This window comes from Pseudophryne corroboree, chromosome 4 (assembly GCF_028390025.1).
Source record: "Pseudophryne corroboree isolate aPseCor3 chromosome 4, aPseCor3.hap2, whole genome shotgun sequence".
Classification (NCBI taxonomy): Eukaryota; Metazoa; Chordata; class Amphibia; order Anura; family Myobatrachidae; genus Pseudophryne; species Pseudophryne corroboree.
This window is the reverse complement of record NC_086447.1, coordinates 321,444,637-321,463,439: the sequence shown is the minus strand read 5'-3', so window position 1 is coordinate 321,463,439 and position 18,803 is coordinate 321,444,637. Positions and strand designations below refer to the sequence as shown.

Genomic DNA, 18,803 nt, shown 5'->3' with positions numbered 1-18,803 from the left:
GGTAGTTTTTTCTCCCCAAACATAATACCCTTTTTTGAGGTACCTGGGTTTATATCAGAAATGTGTAATACCTCTTTCATTGCCTCAATCATGCAACGAATGGCCCTAGTGGACATTAAATTTGACTCATCGTCGTCGACACTGGTATCAGTATCCGTGTCGACATCTGTGTCTGCCATCTGAGGTAGTGGGCGCTTCAGAGCCCCTGATGGCCTTTGAGTTGTCTGGGCAGGCACGAGCTGAGAAGCCGGCTGTCCCACGTTTGGCATGTCGTCAAATTTTTTATGTAAGGAGTCGACACTTGCACGTAATTCCTTCCATAAGTCCATCCACTCCGGTGTCTGCCCCGCAGGGGGTGACATCACATTTATAGGCATCTGCTCTGCCTCCACATAAGCCTCCTCATCAAACATGTCGACACAGCCGTACCGACACACCGCACACACACAGGGAATGCTCTTACAGGAGACAGGACCCCACAAAAGCCCTTTGGGGAGACAGAGAGAGAGTATGCCAGCACACACCAGAGCGCTATATAATGCAGGGACTAACTGAATTATGTCCCCTTATAGCTGCTATAAGTTATACTGCGCCTAAATTTAGTGCCCCCCCCTCTCTTTTTTACCCTTTCTGTAGTGTAGACTGCAGGGGAGAGCCAGGGAGCTTCCTTCCAGCGGAACTGTGAAGGAGAAATGGCGCCAGTGTGATGAGGGAGATGGCTCCGCCCCTTTTTCGGCTGACTTTTCTCCTGCTTTTTTTATGGATTCTGGCAGGGGTAATTACCACATATATAGCCTCTGGGGCTATATATTGTGGTTATTTTGCCAGCCAAGGTGTTTTTATTGCTGCTCAGGGCGCCCTTCCCCAGCGCCCTGCACCCTCAGTGACCGGAGTGTGAAGTGTGTATGAGGAGCAATGGAGCACAGCTGCAGTGCTGTGCGCTACCTTGGTGAAGACTGAAGTCTTCTGCCGCCGATTTTCCGGACCATCTTCATGCTTCTGGCTCTGTAAAGGGGATGGCGGCGCGGCTCCGGGAACGAACACCAAGGACGGGTCCTGCGGTCGATCCCTCTGGAGCTAATGGTGTCCAGTAGCCTAAGAAGCCCAAGCTAGCTGCAAGCAGGTAGGTTCGCTTCTTCTCCCCTTAGTCCCTCGTTGCAGTGAGCCTGTTGCCAGCAGGTCTCACTGTAAAATAAAAAACCTAACATATACTTTTTTTCTAGGAGCTCAGGAGAGCCCCTAGTGTGCATCCAGCTCGGCCGGGCACAGAAATCTAACTGAGGTCTGGAGGAGGGGCATAGAGGGAGGAGCCAGTGCACACCAGATAGTACCAAATCTTTCTTATAGAGTGCCCAGTCTCCTGCGGAGCCCGTCTATTCCCCATGGTCCTTACGGAGTTCCCAGCATCCACTAGGACGTCAGAGAAATAATCAAATAATAAAAACATCAAATTATGTCTGGGTACGACCACTGGACCAACCTGAATAATTCCAGTCTTACCTGGCTGTGACCTAAATAACAAAGTCAATAATTAACAAGCCTTTCAACGTGACAGAGGTCAGGCCACTGGAGACTACAGTTCAGATTTGTGTTTCTATAGAGTTTATAACATCTCACAATACATATGAAGTAGAGAGATAACAATCTATCACCACTTGTGTTTTCATTTTATCACCTTACAGTAAACTCACCTATTTTCTAAATATATTTGCAAAAACCACTTGCATATCATTAAGGGTGACTGAGTACAGCACAGTGCAATAGCCAAGATCAGACAACAAATCTATACTGAAAGAATTAAACAGAATAGTCATCTATGACCTTTACAATGGATTTGTGTTGTTTTTTCAGTATTTATGTCATAATGTGTTTTACCTCTGACTTCCACCTCCCCCCATCTTTCCTTATTATTTTTGTTGTTTTACATTTTGGATTTGTACTATTGTTTTATTTGTACTATATGTTCTGTTTGAGATCCTTTGGTATTGTTTTATACTATTTCAATAAAAAGTTTATTTAAAAAAAAAAACAAAAAACAAACACACACACACCACTAATTAATCACATCCTATAATTATTGGAAAGTGCAGGTTGGTGAAGTAGTAGTTCAAAGATTGAGTTGTGCTTTGTTACCTTTCCATAAAGTTACTACTAGCTTATTTGATTTTGATAAAGAAATGTTCAGTGTCTTCTAGTCTATCTGGGTCGCTCACTGGGCTGATTCAGGTTTGTAAGCTGAGCAAAAAAGCACACAACTGGGCAAATCCATGCTGCACTGCAGGTGGGGCATATGTAACATGTGCAGAGAGCGTTAAATTTGGGTGTGCTATATTGGTTTTGTTTAGGATGAATAATGGCTGCTTTTGCATGTACCAAACAAAAGTCAGACAGCTTTATTTTTACACTGCAATTTAGATTTCAGTTTGAATGCACCCCACCCAAATCTTAGGGGTATATTTACTAAAGTGCTGGTTTTTAGAAGTGGAGATGTTGCCCAAAGCAACCAATCAATCAGATTCTACTTATCATTTATCTAGCACCTTCTACAAGATTATAGCTAGCACGTGATTGGTAGCTATGGGCAACATCTACACTTCTAAAAACCTGCACTTTGGTGAAAATACTCCTAAGTCTCTTTGCACATTACATCTGCCTCACCTGCAGTATAACATGGTTTATCCCAGTTGAGCACTTTTTTGCTTTGCTTACAAACCTGAATCAGAACCACCGTCTGTGCTGGCCTGTGTTACTGTCTGCCATTTCCCATTGGATGCCCTCATACTCCCTCAAACTCGTACTTTCAATAACGAGATTACAAATCCTACAGAATTCCAGAAGCTACCTACCTGAAGTATTTAGGTTTGTTGACAACATTACAAACTACCTCCTCAAGTTTGTTGACTAGGCTTATCTGAAATTGAGAATCGACTTTTGTTCTGCACATTCTTTCTACATACAAATCCAGTTGCACCCATAACAAAGACATCTCCAGAAAACACACAAATCCCCAATATAAGACACTGCAAAAACTTTAATTTACGCACACAGACCCTCCTATATGCACTATTGCAATTCCTTTCTACACTGTTACCTCTGCATTATTTATTTAGAAAGCAGCAGATAAACTTAATATCTTTACACATGTTCTTCTACTACGGATCTGCTCTGTAGTCCTAACATCGACTACCTATATCTTACTAAAAGTAATATCTCATACCTATACTAACATATCAACGTACGCCATAGATATATTTTCTTATCTCAAAGTATTTAGCATTTGAACTGCCTAAGATCTGCGCCTTTCATCCTTACTCATTTATTGTCCGCATTCCCAGCTCAAGACTTGGGCTACACAAGCTGCTCTGTGGAATTCCCTCCCTTCATACAATTACAATTTAACTTACCTGAAAAACGGTCACACCTGTGGGCAAGATAGGTCCCACCAAATTTATTATAACTAGTGCTACAGATGTGTCCTCTTACATCTTGCCTCAATACGCCACGCAGCGGGAGATGCCTGATGTGAGTGAGCGGACAGGACCCGTGCAACTCTGGTAGCGTCGGACATCTTTTTTTTTTTTTTATACAAAAATGCACCTTTTTCTCATTGATGTGCGAGTAGGACGCATAAGCAGACTCTGCTGATTAAAATGATATTGGGCATACCTATATTCTGTGTGACTGCTGCAGTATCTGCATACAAAATGATACAGTTTTGGGATTAAGACGCATTTTGAAAGATGCTCAGCGCTACCAAGTCACTCTACGGCATGGCATGATTAACATGCAGGGAGGCTAGCTATAAGTGGACACATCTGTAACTACTAACATGACAGTCAACAGTGAAGTGGGAAGCTGTGGTTAGCAACATTGTCACCACTAGACTACACTGCTACTGTCCATCGGAATACTCTTACCAGGCGCCTGTTAGGCTTCAATATCTGATGGCATGCAGAGCGTGGAAAGGAGGAAAAAGAAAAGTAGAGCAAAGAAATAAAGCAAGAGCACAGCACAGAGATGAACATATAACAGAGGGGATCACTATGTGCAACAAAATACCATAAAAACAAATACACATTTCTGAAGAATTGCTGATTCAATATAAAGACATTGCCAGATGGACATTTTAAGAACTCTAAAGCAATTACCAGGGGCGCCAGTGTCAGGCTAGTATCTAACTTTTTTTTTCTTTCTGGAAGGGGCGTGGATACACCTCCCCAATTTGATCAAGCCCCCCTCAATACCTGGGTCTCATGGCTGTCTCATTGGCCCTGGCAATGATACAATTATTTGCCAGTGATATCACATAAGTTGTGATGAAGCGTATTCCCCATTATCTTTCATATTATGCTAACTGAAGGAACCACTATAAAACACAGCACTTCCAGGATCTTCATATTTAGCCAAGCAGACTACATACTAAACATATGGACAATGATTTTCATAGATGCAGAACATGCAAGAGCTGGTACAAGCTGGTGTCACATACTTAATCCATGCAGTATACATTTCTAGTAGCTACATACAGTCATTACTAAATTTACATAGCTAGCCTTCAGCATAAAATATGAACTTGCAGTATAAAAAGTTTTACAAGGTTTTCCAGCGAAGCAGAATGTAACATGCCAAGCATACTCATAAGCTTGAAACATTACTTAAATGTTCTAAATGCACTCTAAGGACACAGAAAGGTGAATATATGGTTATATGCACCATTCACAGCTTATAACTGATGCCTAATAGTGTAAATGTAGAATGAACTAAAACTAAATCTGCCAGAACTACCAGTATTACTTAATAATTCATGTATGAGAAAACTGGTCTACAAAACGGAAGGCGGAAACTAAAAATCTCTGGGGAAGAAAGAACATTAAACTTCTTAGAAGTAAAGCAAAGCACATGTATACAGTTTAATAAAGAAGTACATACAGATGGGTCCATATTTATCTTGACCTTTAATAGGATTAACTGAGACTGGGCAGTCGGACTTAATCCCCTGCTGTAATGACTTAATCCCCTACTGTATTGTTCTATGTATTGTATTGCAGCTGAGAACAATAGATGAAGTGTTTATGTTAATAAACCATGTTGTGCCTAGGCGCAGCAAACTAGTTAAGATAACCATGGACCCATCTGTACAGTACATACAGTAAGTAGAAGTTAATATTAACTAAATGTTAATAGCAAATACCATGGCATATTATGTGATTTCGTAAATGTTAAAATGGACATTAAATACAGTGGTTTCCTCCAGCTCTTGAATTACTCTGAGGCTATACTAAGTTTTCCAAGTATAAGGGGACATTTTACATACCTGCCCATTTCCAAGAAGAGATGTATCTTCACCCATTAAATAATATGATCCAAAAAAGAAGATAAAGGCGTGACTAAAGCCCAGAAGGGTCCAGTAAAGAAATGGCTTAAAACCAAGTAATGCATTTTTACTAATGTCTCTGTGGAAACATATCAAATTTTGAAGAGAACAAAATCAATTCTCAAAAACACACTCATTGAGCTATACTATAACGTTTCCCTATGTTTACAGAGGTAGATTACAATTTATTTCCTTATATATAGAATAAAGTTAAAGCAACCATCCTACAAATGTTATTTATTTAAATGCAGGTTAACTTTTATTTTTTTGACCTTTTTAAGCAGTTTTTTTTTCTTTGCTACCTATATCTTCCTACAAATCATTAAGTTATTTTCAAAAACCTCTGTGGAAGGAAAACAATTATGGCTGACAGAAACAGACAGTCAGTCTGCTACATTGGCAAAGTCTTTACAATACTTATAACCTTTATCCCACACTCCTTGTCTACATATTTATATGTAAATTGATACAGTATGTACAACGGTTTTCATAAATAACAAAAATAGTCCTCCAAAACTAGGCCAGTGTTATCTGCTAGTAGAAAAAAAAAAAAAAAAGAGAGAGCAGTACTATGTATTTAAGCGTGCATGGTCTAATTTGTACATCAGTGCAGTAAGAAACCATCAGCACATTAAAGGACTCCTCCTAATTGTATCATCTGCTATTTAATATTTGGGACTGTTTCCTACAACGTTCTGCTTAGACAGATATGGTGGTTGCTTTTTAGTTGTTTACTTGTTCTTTTTGTTATTATGGAAAACAAACTATACTGGCACTATAATATACTATGTAAAATGTATTGATCCTTAAGAGAAAACAAACCTAAAAAGAACAAACTATCAAAACCACATAATACATAGAAATGAAAGATTTAGGGGCCTATGTACTAAGCCTTAGAGGGAAAGTGAATGGAGATAAAGTCCCAATCAGCTCCTTCAATTATGCAAACACACAAACGTGTGAACACATTATCATAAGTATTAACTTTAAATTTAACAGAGTAAACATAAAGCCAGCAACTGATAATAGTAATAGTATAAGTGGCAAACATCACAGTAAAGATAGGGGCATGAAGACAACGGTATCACAGAGGCAGCGGACTTGGAGGACAGATGACAGTGTGATAGTGTCATGACATGTATAGTATCTTGGAATCGCTTATATTCTTTGTGTATTCCTTTTATAAAACATTTGGTTGATCATAACATATCAGCCATTGTTTGCTTAATACTATTTGTCTTTTAAGACACTTTAGGTTTTACTGTAGGTACAGATGCGTTTTCATACATCCAGCCTCAATACTCCATGCAGCGAGAGATGCCTGACGTGAGTGAGCCACCAGGTCCTGTGCAACTCTGCTACCGCCAGGCATCTTTTTTTTTTGCCAAAAGAGGAAGCAAAAATGATGCCCAACGCTAGAAGATTCTCACACAACCTTGCGTGTAAAGAGGGGCTGTTTGGTGTGACTGCAGCAAAGATGTATGAGGACACATCTGTAGCCTTTGGATTTTCAGATGGACTGAGTAGGCCACACACCAGCGGCAAGGGTAGAGCAGGAAGCTGATGCTAGCACGAGAATACAATGGCAACTTGTGGGTGGGAATCAATTTGGTTTCCCTCTATGATCCTGTTCCCAATGTATGGACGATCAAACCATGAAAGTCACTGAAGGTGAGGAGAGAGACAAGGAAGTAAAACACTGGTGTCATGGATAGTGCAAAGGCGGGACAAGAGGGTGGCGTACAGGGGCAGACTGGGAACTGAAAGTGGCCCTGTAAACTTTTATAGAAGTGGCTCAACATGGGCAGCACAAGAGGTACTGTATAACACACTGTGTAGCCATGGCAGTATCACTGGGTGGCAGAGTTGCTGTACTTGAGAGATGGAACAACATAATGAATAGGGACAAAGCAGTGTGTACTGAGTGTGGTGGGCTGCCAGTCATGCGGGTTTTAGGGCCACATGACAACACACATAACAGGCCCCACAGACAGGTCGGCCTACCAGGTATCTTCCCGGTGAGTCCTATGGGCAATCTGCCCCTGGTGGCGTACCCTGCCCATAACAGCTTACATACTAATGGGAAAGGGTTAAAAGGTGGGGGTTGAACTGAAAAGTATATGGTGGAGGAAAATAGCAGTGCGTTATCAGATGACGTGGGGAGAGTGAAGTCAGATGGAGGCCAGAGATGAGTAGGTTACAGTAGCCTAAGCAGGAAATTATGTGAGCGTGTATGATACTTTTGGCGGCGTAGGAGGTAAGGAAGAACCGGATTCTTGCAATGTGCCAAAATTGGAAACAGGAAGTTTGAGAGAGAGCCTAAAAGTGGGGAATGAAGAAGAGTCACAGAGACAGCGGACTCTGAGGAGAGGGTAATAGTATCAGGACTTGTATAGTATCTTGGAATCGCTTATATTCTTTGTGTATTCCTTTTAAGAAACACATTTAGTTGATCATAACATGTCAGCCATTTTTTGCTTAATACTATTTGTTTAAGACAATTTTGGGCTTTTGGGAAACCTTTGGATTTTCAGATATTATAATGCATGTGGACAGGGATGGCAACTCCTTTTGGAGTTTTCTTCTTTAGGACTCTTAACCTTCACACAAATCCATGCACACAAATAAACATGCCCTGCTACCAGCATCTACAGAAGTATTCATGTGAACAATTCTACATTTCTGCAAACAGAAAAGTGCCATAGCTTTTGTTCTCTTATTGGTCTTATAAATGTAGTAATATGTACAAACCTTTTTTAAATATGCACTGCATTTTTAAGTACATATATTACATGTGGCCTCTCTGTGTTATTAAAAATGCCAATGTTGCTTTTGCTTTCAGTGTGATGTGACAGATTTGACAAGTCATACACTAGAGAAAAAAGGCCCAACATTGGCCAGTAACAAGTCTGCATATACAGATGTGTCCTCATATATCTTTGCTGCAGTCACACCTAAAAGCCTCTCTTTGTACACCAGGTCATGTAAGAATGTTCTAGCGTCAGGTGCCTTTTTGCAAAAATGCGTCTTAGTCACAACGAAATGCGACTAGGGCGCATACATTTCATACATACGAGACTTGTATATTCTGTGTGTGAATAATTCTGAATCTGTATATGAAGTGCTACAATTTTTCCCCAATACAAGTTCTATTCTGCTCCTTATACAGACTCAGTCGCACATAATATAAAAGTGTCATATAGCAAATTAATCCGCAGTCTTTTTGTGCGCCCTAGCCGCATTTTGTTGCGACTTAGACACATTTTTGGCAAAAATAAAAAGACACCTGGCGTTAAGAGTTGAACGGGACTTGGTAGCTCACTCACGCCAGGCATTTTGAGCTACATGGCATATTGAGGATAGATGTATGAGGATGCATCTGTAACATAAAACTGGGAAAGCAAATGAAAGTAATTATTCTTTACAAAGAACATAATACTCACCTATAGAGACTAGGTTTGGTGTGTAACATGTGTGGATGCACATGTTGCTCAAACAGACTGTACATCAGGACAGGCAAGGAAGTGAAACAAATATTGTACAAAGTCAGGTACACACTGTCATACAGTGTCTGAAAAACAAACAGAACAGGATCCTGTTTCAGTGACAAATATCTTGTATCTAGATTTCAGCAGTATTGAAGCATTATCAGCAGCAGACTGTACTTGCTACATACATTTAAAACATGACATGAGAACACAGTTGTGAATAACAAGCAATTTCATCTTTCAAGATTGCAAGTCCGATGTATTTGCTGTGGCTGCAATTTACCTGTAACTTCTAAGAGACCTCCCAAATGACATAACACCAAAATTACCATGAACTTGTTTTTTCCATACAAAATCAGGTAACTGTAGGCAGACTGATTATACAAGACAATAGAGATTGGATAAACTATCACAGGTGAATATTCTCCAGTAGATGCTGCACAGAGACCGGAAAAGTGGTAAAGTGTCCAGCTTAACTAAACACTCAACAGTAGTAAAGTGGCAAGTGTGTGATAATTACAGTAATTGAATAGACAGACTTTAAAGCGGTCATGGCAAACTTACCTGTTGTGAAAATAAACAAATGAATTGATACAAAAATTGTGGTGTGATAAAACACACATTCTGGAAAAGAAACAAAAACAGACAATATTAATAACTGGAATGCTATAAAATAAAGCAGAAATGTAATTTTAAACAGTTCTAGAAGATTCTACCGTGCATTGTGGAGAGAAACTACAAATCCATTGTTATATAGGGATATGTACACTATACAGTTTTCTATAGTAAAAAAGGACAACCATACTGTATACTGTTTCAACTACATGCAATTTTTTGGATTTGGTCAGTAAAACTGCACTGTTTATGTGCCTCATTATGCAGGTTAATGGAATTAATAGAGTTTCTCAAGCACTCTCTTGCAATTCTGCCTACTGTAGATCCTCAGCTAATTACATATTTTCTAGCTTTAACATGAGCATGTCTATTGCTATGGCATCACCCGGCCAACAGCTGCAAAACTGGCATTAAGATAGGAAGGTTTATCCTTCCTTCTTATCCATCACCCTTCCTCAGGACTAGCTAAATAGCGATGTTCAATAAGGACACAAAACAAGAATTTTATCCGTAAGTCTTCCCATTACACAAGTACCCTTGCCCTATGCTGGCAGCTTTAGGGGACACTCAGCCTTAAGTGACAGAAGCCAATAAATGATGCAGAATTCTTATTCATTTTTCATTACCTCTATAGTAGACTTTTTGATAACTGTTGGATATAGTCATTTGTTTAAATTACACATACTATCTCCTATTGGCTACACGATTATGGTTTTAATTTGCTACTTATTGTACTAAAATTCTAAAATCAAGCCAATTAAAAAAAAGAGAGACTATGGACATACCTTATAAAAAAAGTACTGTACAAGAGTAGCTATTCTAATGTAGTAATAGTGACCATGCACCAAAAGCAGTTTTGAGAGGAATTTAAACCTCGCAATTGCATAGTCGCTGTTCCGCACAGCTTGTCTCCCTTCTTTTCCCATGATTCCTAAAAAAATACCAGAGGGAAATACACATATTAGAGTAAACAACATTAGATGAATAAAAGCTTCCAAATATTTCTGAGAAGATACACAAATAAGTACAAACAGAACAAACCACAAACTCACCTATGCCTACATGAGCTTCTTGTATCATGCTTACATCATTTGCCCCGTCGCCAATGGCAAGCGTGATGGGTTTCTCAGGAGAAATTTTTATTAACCTCACCACCTAAAACACAAAAAGCAGAACCATGTGCAGGTTTTAGAATTCCAAAATGAGAAGTGCAATTAATAAATGTAAGATGTATTTTATGTACAGATGTAGCATGCTGTATCACGGCATTCTGCATAGTGTGCCAGGCTGCGGCTATTCGCAGCCGACGATTGCTTCCTGGCACATCATACAGAACGCCGGCTGCGAATAATCTGCACGCCATGCAGCAAAGCAGTGCATGGCTTCATCTGTAGTAAACAGCTTTGGACCTCAAAACAGACATGACTTGGAATACATAAGAAGAGATCTCATGCCAGCAATCACTTCACAATTGTCTGCCTGCATACCTTTGCCTTTTGTAATGGTGCCATTCGACAACACAGCACGGCTGAGCAGCTTTTACAGACATCCATGAAAAGCTTTTCATGTCCCCTGAGAGCAAGAGAAAGGCTGGCTCCATCCACAACCAGCCCATGCTGAATCACATGGTCATCTTGCAGCCTATGCAACAAAAGAAATTTGGAGTGTCAGGCAGTGCGCAATTAAGGCTGCTAATCACACAGTGTACCACCAGAGGCTTTTCCCACCTCTAATACAAAATGCAATAAAAAAGAGATACGTGGAATACCGCTCGACCAGCGCCTCACTCTACGTCAGTAGAGCTTTAATCACGTCAGGCTCTCAGATCCATAACATCCTTCAGACGTAGTATACAGGAACATACTCTCAATATTGGTCACAGGAGGTTTTACCGGAAAGAGAGATAATGAGCAACCATAGTGTGATACTGTTTAAAAATGTAATACATCACACAAACAATTAAAACAAATCTAAAATACACAAACCACACAATAGTGGTACAGACATTCACTAGTAGGGCTGACACCCTGGGCAACAATAGTAGAAATGGCTGATTACCGGCTAGAAGTAAGAACTGGCTCACGTCAGTTCTAAAAGCATGAATGACACAGAGTAAATCACCAGGCTGCAGCAAGGGATTCCCCAGTCCCAGGACTCCTTCACACACCGGCTCAGTTCACACTCGTCGCTCCCATTTAGGTAGTCAGTCCAAAGAGCACCTACGCGTTACAACCCTCCTCGGGTCTTTCTCAAGGTCAGCTCAGACTCCGTGTCATTCATGCTTTTAGAACGGACATGAGCCAGTTCTTACTTCTAGCCGGTAATCAGCCATTTCTACTATTGTTGCCCAGGGTGTCAGCCCTACTAGTGAATGTCTGTACCACTATTGTGTGGTTTGTGTATTTTAGATTTGTTTTAATTGTTTGTGTGATGTATTAAATTTTTAAACAGTATCACACTATGGTTGCTCATTATCTCTCTTTCCGGTAAAACCTCCTGTGACCAATATTGAGAGTATGTTCCTGTATACTACGTCTGAAGGATGTTATGGATCTGAGAGCCGGACGTGATTAAAGCTCTACTGACGTAGAGTGAGGCGCTGGTCGAGCGGTATTCCACGTATCTTTTTTATTGCATCTTGCAGCCTACACAAGACAAAGCTCAAAGTAGAACACACCTCACAACACACGCTAATTCCCAGGACAGTGTACAACATCATTTGTGTATCAGAACACAAGAAAACTAAATTGGAAGTATGCACCTAAACTCAAATCCTAACTGGACACGGCAGACTAGAATATGAAGGCAGGAAAAAAAAAAAAACAGGTTCAGAATTCCTTCAGTTTTTACTGTGTGTTCTGAAGGGGAAAACAGGTACAGGGAGAACATGAAATAAACTGAAATGATAACAATGGTTTAACAAGGTGATTAATATAAAAGACTCCAGCCATAGACGTAACTATTATTCTATACTATTTTATTGATAAAAGGAAAAACTAAGTAGCGTGCCCTTCCTTAGGGTGTCTAGGAAGACAATGATATATGAGGTATTGTATCCCACATGCTGTTTGATCACTTACCGTCTAGCAAGCTGCATTAACTGCTCAGCACATTCATGGTCTGACTTTTGTTGTACAAGTTCAAGAATATTCATAGTTCTGTGAAAATGTCCACAAGATAAGCTGACACTGACAGCGGTCTCGTGTTTGTCTCCTGTAAGTACCCAGACTTTTATTCCAGCTACCCGGAGTGCCTCAATCGTTTCCTGGACCTTGTCCTGAAGTCTAACACACAAACAAGACAAGCAATGAATGAAAAAGAAAACAAATAAAACATATAATGTGTAGGTAAGAGGCAAACAAATATACCATACAGGTCCTTCTGCATTGCAGGTCAGCATGGGCAGGTAAAGTCTATTTAAACCTAGCACCTTGATGCAACAATTATATACAAACTACATCGCCAGGGAAGTTCATAATTAGTCTGCATACACATGGCTCTGCGTGAACTTGCTATTGAGCTCTTGCTTTTGTTTTTAAGCTTATTTTGCAATAAAATAATGATGAGAACACTATGCCATTAGAAATGCATTTTCCTATGCGCTGAATATATTTAATTAAATAAGCATCTTCCAGTGATGTTCAGTGTGAAATGAAAGACAGAACCTGTCTGGAAGACTGCTGCAGCCAGTCAGTCAGGCGTCAACTTTCATATTACACAATGTGTCAGTAATGGGTTGTGACACGGTGTTGTGAGAAGCACTAGGATGCTATTTTGAAAATAAATTAGAGGGTTGTATATAAATATCAGAAAAGGCAGACGGCAAATATGAAAAAAAATGGGACAAAACTTTGAATAATATATTTTTACGATCATAAGAAAAAGAAGAGAATATCGACAAATAAATGCCATTACCATCATGCACGTTAGAATGTGACCCAGATGTGGAGTATAGACCGTGAGAAGTTCTACCTTTTATTACAATATAATTGGTGTGTAATGTGGATGCGATTTCTGGGAAATGTTATTAGTATAGATTATTATATCTAAATACATTTACACTGAGTGAGAAATACATGAGTGATGACAAGTTGCTTAAGTATTTATAGGGGGTATTCAATTAGGTCCGTCTTTTTCACCTAGGCGAAACAGGACTTTTTGCTATTTTGGGGGGGATTTGACCTATTCAATAGCAGGGCGGATTTTTCACCTAGGCGAAAAACTCAGCAGGAGCGAAAAACATGTGGATCAGCAAATCTACATGTTTCCTCACCTGCATCGTCAAAAACGCGGGAATTTTTCACCAATGCCTTTTCACAAAAAAAAAAAGTTGAAATGGTATTGGCGAAAATGCCTTAAAAATGGGCCTCAACTGAATAGGCAGGGGGGCGAATTTAATAGCTTCCAGATTGCCGGAGCTAATTAAATACCCCTCATAGTCGGTGATACTGCTGCAATGTATGCAAGGCTATGAGCCTGAATTAGTGCAACTGCATACACAAGCATCGGGATAATACTATGCATGGTTTTACTTGTCCTCAACGGCAGTTGCTCCCAGCAGCTCCAGCTCTCTCTCAATGATATCGAATGCATCAGCCAGACGCTCTTCCCTGTGTTGTAATGCAGTCCGGGCTTCATGCAGTCGCTGATCAATTTCTTGGTACTCTTCTGCTGTGAACCGCCTATAGGCCATACACAATGTCCGTAGCCCTTTCTAACAGAAGAAGTGGTTTCTATTTTTATTTTTTTGTAAGTAGAGTAATAAGATGAAATATACATGTAAATAATCTTGATAATAATTCTGGTCTCTGATGAACAACAATGCTCAGTATGAACAAATATGCATTAAACATTGCCAAGCATGATGTATTTATTAGGTCTTGCACACTGTACATACACACTTACATACTGTATAAACAAGTACATTTTATTTTGGACCAGACAGAAGTATGGTATTAAAACAGAAGCCTTGAACAGAAAACACAGCCTGATGAAAGTCAGATGGAGAATTATACCACTGCCTCAAACAACGTAATGGAGACTTGGAACCAGCTTCTTAGCCTATGCCAATATATTCAAGATAAGAACAGCAAGGCTACCCCAATCATAAAACTTACCATGGCAAATTCATCCACGTGTAGCCTCGTTCTATCTATTTCTCCACTTTTGGCATTTGGAAGTATAGCAGAATCTGCTCCTTTGGTGAAAAGTATCTTGTCGCCTAGAAAATTACAGTGTACAAATGTTTAGAGAAATGAGAACAAATAACTTTAGCACAGCAGCAAGATTATAATCTTACCAGAAGGACTCTGTACAATGACGCTCATCCGACGACGATTTGCATCAAACTCCAGAACATGAAGCAATTTGTACCTTAAAAAAAGACAATTGGAAATGCTTAATCTCACTTGTATGGAAAAGCATGTATCTATACCTTTTCATAATGGTTCAAGTAGAATTTTTAAATAGTATTACCCCACAAAAATGGTATGCGGTTGTTAGGTGGACCACACTTAGGTCAACCAATATTGGTTGACATGCATTAGATCGGCATGGTTCCAAAGTCAACATGACAAAGGATTTACACAGATTTTACAGAGTAAAAGACACCAAAAGCAGTTAAAAACTAACAAAACGGATGTCGACCTTTTTCATATCAACCTTCAGTCCATAATGACTTTTCAGGTGTCGACCTAGTGCATGTCTACCAAAAGTGGTCGACCCAATGATCCACACCCCACAAAAACACACAAGCTCTTACAATCTGAGAGAAGTGATAGAAGAAATAAAAAGACCCACAGATGTACTGTACAAGACTCTTCAGGAAGCTGTAACAATTTTGGGAAAGTTCCATATCTATGACAACTAAGCTTCATGACTATCAATATCAAGCTTTTAATGCTATTCTCGTTGCAGAAAACACAAGTTGCTATTCGTATTAGACAGCCAAATCTACAAGCCAGATTGGCTTTAACAGAAACACAAGAAGCGCGCCCGTTAAGATATAGTAATACATGATCAGTATAATGTTAGTCCCCATGAGGACCCGGCTCATGTAACATTTGCAGAGAGGAGCTACACATCTGTAAATAACACCATTATGTTACCTCTCCATTTTTCCAAGTATTTTAAGTTCCATAATTTCTCCATTGATTCCAGCAAACGCAACACCCATTCTACAAGAAATAATTGAAAGTCAAAAATAAAAGGTACAAATATATGTTCACATAAAAACACCAATAGCATGCAACCTGCAGCCCCCCTACTGCACACATGTTAAATGAGCAGTAGAGGAAGCGGCCATGGTCTGCTAAGCAGGAACAAAACAGAAGAGCTTCCTATCAAAAATGTTCTTGGTCTTAAAGTTTGTATGCACACATTATTCTAGAAACATCCTTTCTATGCCTACTGTTGGTGAAGTTGTATAATAACATTGGTCTACTCCAACTATATACAGTATAGTCACAGAGCTTGTCCTTTGCAAATCATGCCATTAGTTCTAAATATTACTACAAAAATGTACCCGTTCACTCTTTGCAGGATTCCGGCTCTGTTTTCAATACTGTTTGATAAGAGGACTTTGGCCTTCCCTGCGGAATACTGGCCTTCCTTATAATAGTACAATACACTAAATATGTGTGCTATACTAGTTACAGCACAATATAGTGTACATGGCCATAGATGGGCATTTCAAAATAAGCAGAGATCTAAAGAAAAGTGTGAGCTGTCAACAACTAACATCACACATGGATGTTATGACCACACCGATGCTTTGTGCACCAATGTTGTGTTTGCTATTTTTACCTAGAGAAACAGTGTTTATGTCCTGTGCTCGAATATACATACCAAGAGAGACACAGAGTTCCTGTGATCAGTGGTGCTAAGAGGGGGGAGCAGGTACTATTAATTACCAAGGCCTAATGGAGGGGGCCCAAGTGTCCCCCCCCTTCATTTCTGGGTGGAAGCTTCAATGACATTAGCTCCGTAGCCTAGAATATCGCAGTTGCCTCTGCGTACAAACATGAGTTAGGCCCTTTATTTTAGATATACTTATTATTTAGATTTTTTAATTTAAAATATTCAAAAACATAGAATATGTGAATTGTATAAATTCCCATATAATATACAGTGGATAGTTAGGACATTGGTGGGAATCCAACCCAAGACCTCAGTGTTGTGAGGCAGCAAGCTAACTATTGCACCACTTGCTACCCTTGGTAAAAGCACTTGCATACAGAGTAGTGTTCATGTGTTTTACTTATTTGGCCAGTATATCTGCCTGAATAAGCCCTACAACTTCAAGCATTTCAAACACTTTCTGGTAACACTGTCGCCGTGAGAAATATTACACTATAAAAAGGTGGTCAGAAGACAGAACATCCGTTTACACCTTTATGGGAAAAGCGAAATATGCTTACCTTCTGGAGGCTTCAACTAAGGCTTTTTCATCAGGTGAGGATGCATAGTATTCCAACTGACTGGATATCCCATTTGAATATAGGAGACCATCACCAAAGCCATCTGGTTGATCATAACTTATTTGTACTGTGTGGCACAGGGAAACAGCTTTGAAGAAAATCTCTTCTTCCACAGTCTGTTAAAGGTTAGAAATAATTTCTTTAAATTCTCTTTAATACTCACTGTACGAGCACAAATTGAAAGTACTACACTTCACTGAAGTGACCAAAAAACTATATTAAGATTTAATTTTTTTCCCCACAAAAAAAAGTTTATTAAACGTATTCATTAGAAACAAACAAAAACACAATAGCAAGCACTGCATACACAATACTGGCTGTGACATTATTAAACCTGAAATTCTGGATGTATGAAGTCCAGGAATTACCACAGAGAAATACATCTAGCGACTACACTACTAAGCTCATCATCAAGAAAGCAGATATCTTGCTTTGGAAGACCTGAATATCCAGATTTATGTGTCAATATGGGGAAATTGTGTACATGTACTTGTACAAGAAAGGTGCCGTACACCATAGTAAGTAATCACTAGGTACAGTATAATAGCATCTTCTATAAATATCGCTAGTTACATTTTGCATATCAGTAAACATTTTGAAAACATATGAAACCAGTTTTCATCCTAATAAAATCCAATCATGACTGATAATTATCTGAAGTAAGTAATTCTAATTCAATCAAACTCTCAGTAAAACTTATGGCTTTATATCTGTACTTTGGCATTGTGTTTACTTCAGATTAAACTAAATGTTATTTTTGGGCTTCTCCATAATAGACTTTGGTTGTCAATCCTAAACAACAATGAATTGTAAGTGGAACCAGTTAGTCATCCTACATATATATCTGAAATCTCTGTCTTCAGCACTCAATGTACTACAGAACAGTTACATACATTAGTTTAAACGTTACCAGTAATTTGTGCTCTGACAAAGTCTATTTTAGAATATGCAACACAGAACATATATGAGACACGCTGGTCTTACCAAGCTTGTAGGGGAGCCATCAGGGAAATCAATAGTCACTCCTTCTGGCACAAGTTTTCCATTGATCTCTTGATATTTAATGCCATTTACCGAACATTCTCTAAACTGCATCTCATTTTCAGTCAGTGTACCCGTTTTGTCTGTAAATACATACTCTACCTGTGAGAAGGAATGGTTAGAAAATAAAGTAATAAGAAGCGTTGTCAAGTTAATCTAGTCAAAGAAAATTGCTTCAGTTGTCGTAATGGGAAAAGAAGAAAAAGAAAAGTGCATAGAGAACAGAGTTTGTGGTAGATGCCACTACTACCTTGGGATGTACAGAAAACCTTTTTTTAATGAAGTGAGCACATCTCCAAACTGAAATTGTTTATGAACTAGACCTATCACCTTCTACATCTCATTTTGTCTAATTAACAAATAGGATCTTAACTCAACTTAAACCAAGACCATTAGATTATAAATCAGTATTTAAAAACCAACATTCAAACCAATAGAAATAAACAAAGGGTAAGAACGCAGTGCCCCCAGATGGATTTAGATAAAAGGACTTTCATCGGTTATACTGCCACTATATTGATTTCAAAAGAGAAGTCCTCAGAGAAGGGTACGTAACAGTGGCGCAAAGAACCTTACTCAGAAGTGGGTGTCCTTAATAATGCATGCACTGTATCTATAGAATTTAGTGAAGACATGAATGGAGGAGCAGGTAGTTGTCCTGCACAGCTACTAAATCGAGGCCATATGTACTGCCATATAAAGATATGCCAATCAAAAGAGTAGAATGAACAATCAAGCACTGGGCCTCACTCAAACATATGCTTGAGAAATGATAGTTGTGATTCATCTGGTCTGTTTGGAGGCCAC

At 39.2% G+C, this 18,803-nt stretch overlaps 1 protein-coding gene across 6 annotated transcripts in view; it reads right to left on the bottom strand.

Moving 5' to 3' along the window:
- The window catches only part of ATP11B (ATPase phospholipid transporting 11B (putative)), a 264,318-nt gene that overhangs the window by 38,204 nt on the left and 207,311 nt on the right, over window positions 1–18,803 (bottom strand). For all 6 annotated transcript variants that reach the window (XM_063916334.1, XM_063916335.1, XM_063916336.1 and 3 more), the window contains exons 13-25: window positions 17,940–18,098; window positions 16,896–17,071; window positions 15,585–15,653; window positions 14,777–14,850; window positions 14,595–14,698; window positions 14,010–14,191; window positions 12,558–12,761; window positions 10,965–11,118; window positions 10,530–10,632; window positions 10,263–10,408; window positions 9,427–9,486; window positions 8,818–8,945; window positions 5,315–5,453 (exon numbers count right to left, since the gene is read on the bottom strand). In XM_063916334.1, coding sequence (XP_063772404.1) covers window positions 5,315–5,453; window positions 8,818–8,945; window positions 9,427–9,486; window positions 10,263–10,408; window positions 10,530–10,632; window positions 10,965–11,118; window positions 12,558–12,761; window positions 14,010–14,191; window positions 14,595–14,698; window positions 14,777–14,850; window positions 15,585–15,653; window positions 16,896–17,071; window positions 17,940–18,098 — 1,698 coding nt within the window. The remainder of the gene's footprint in view (window positions 1–5,314; window positions 5,454–8,817; window positions 8,946–9,426; window positions 9,487–10,262; window positions 10,409–10,529; window positions 10,633–10,964; window positions 11,119–12,557; window positions 12,762–14,009; window positions 14,192–14,594; window positions 14,699–14,776; window positions 14,851–15,584; window positions 15,654–16,895; window positions 17,072–17,939; window positions 18,099–18,803) is intronic.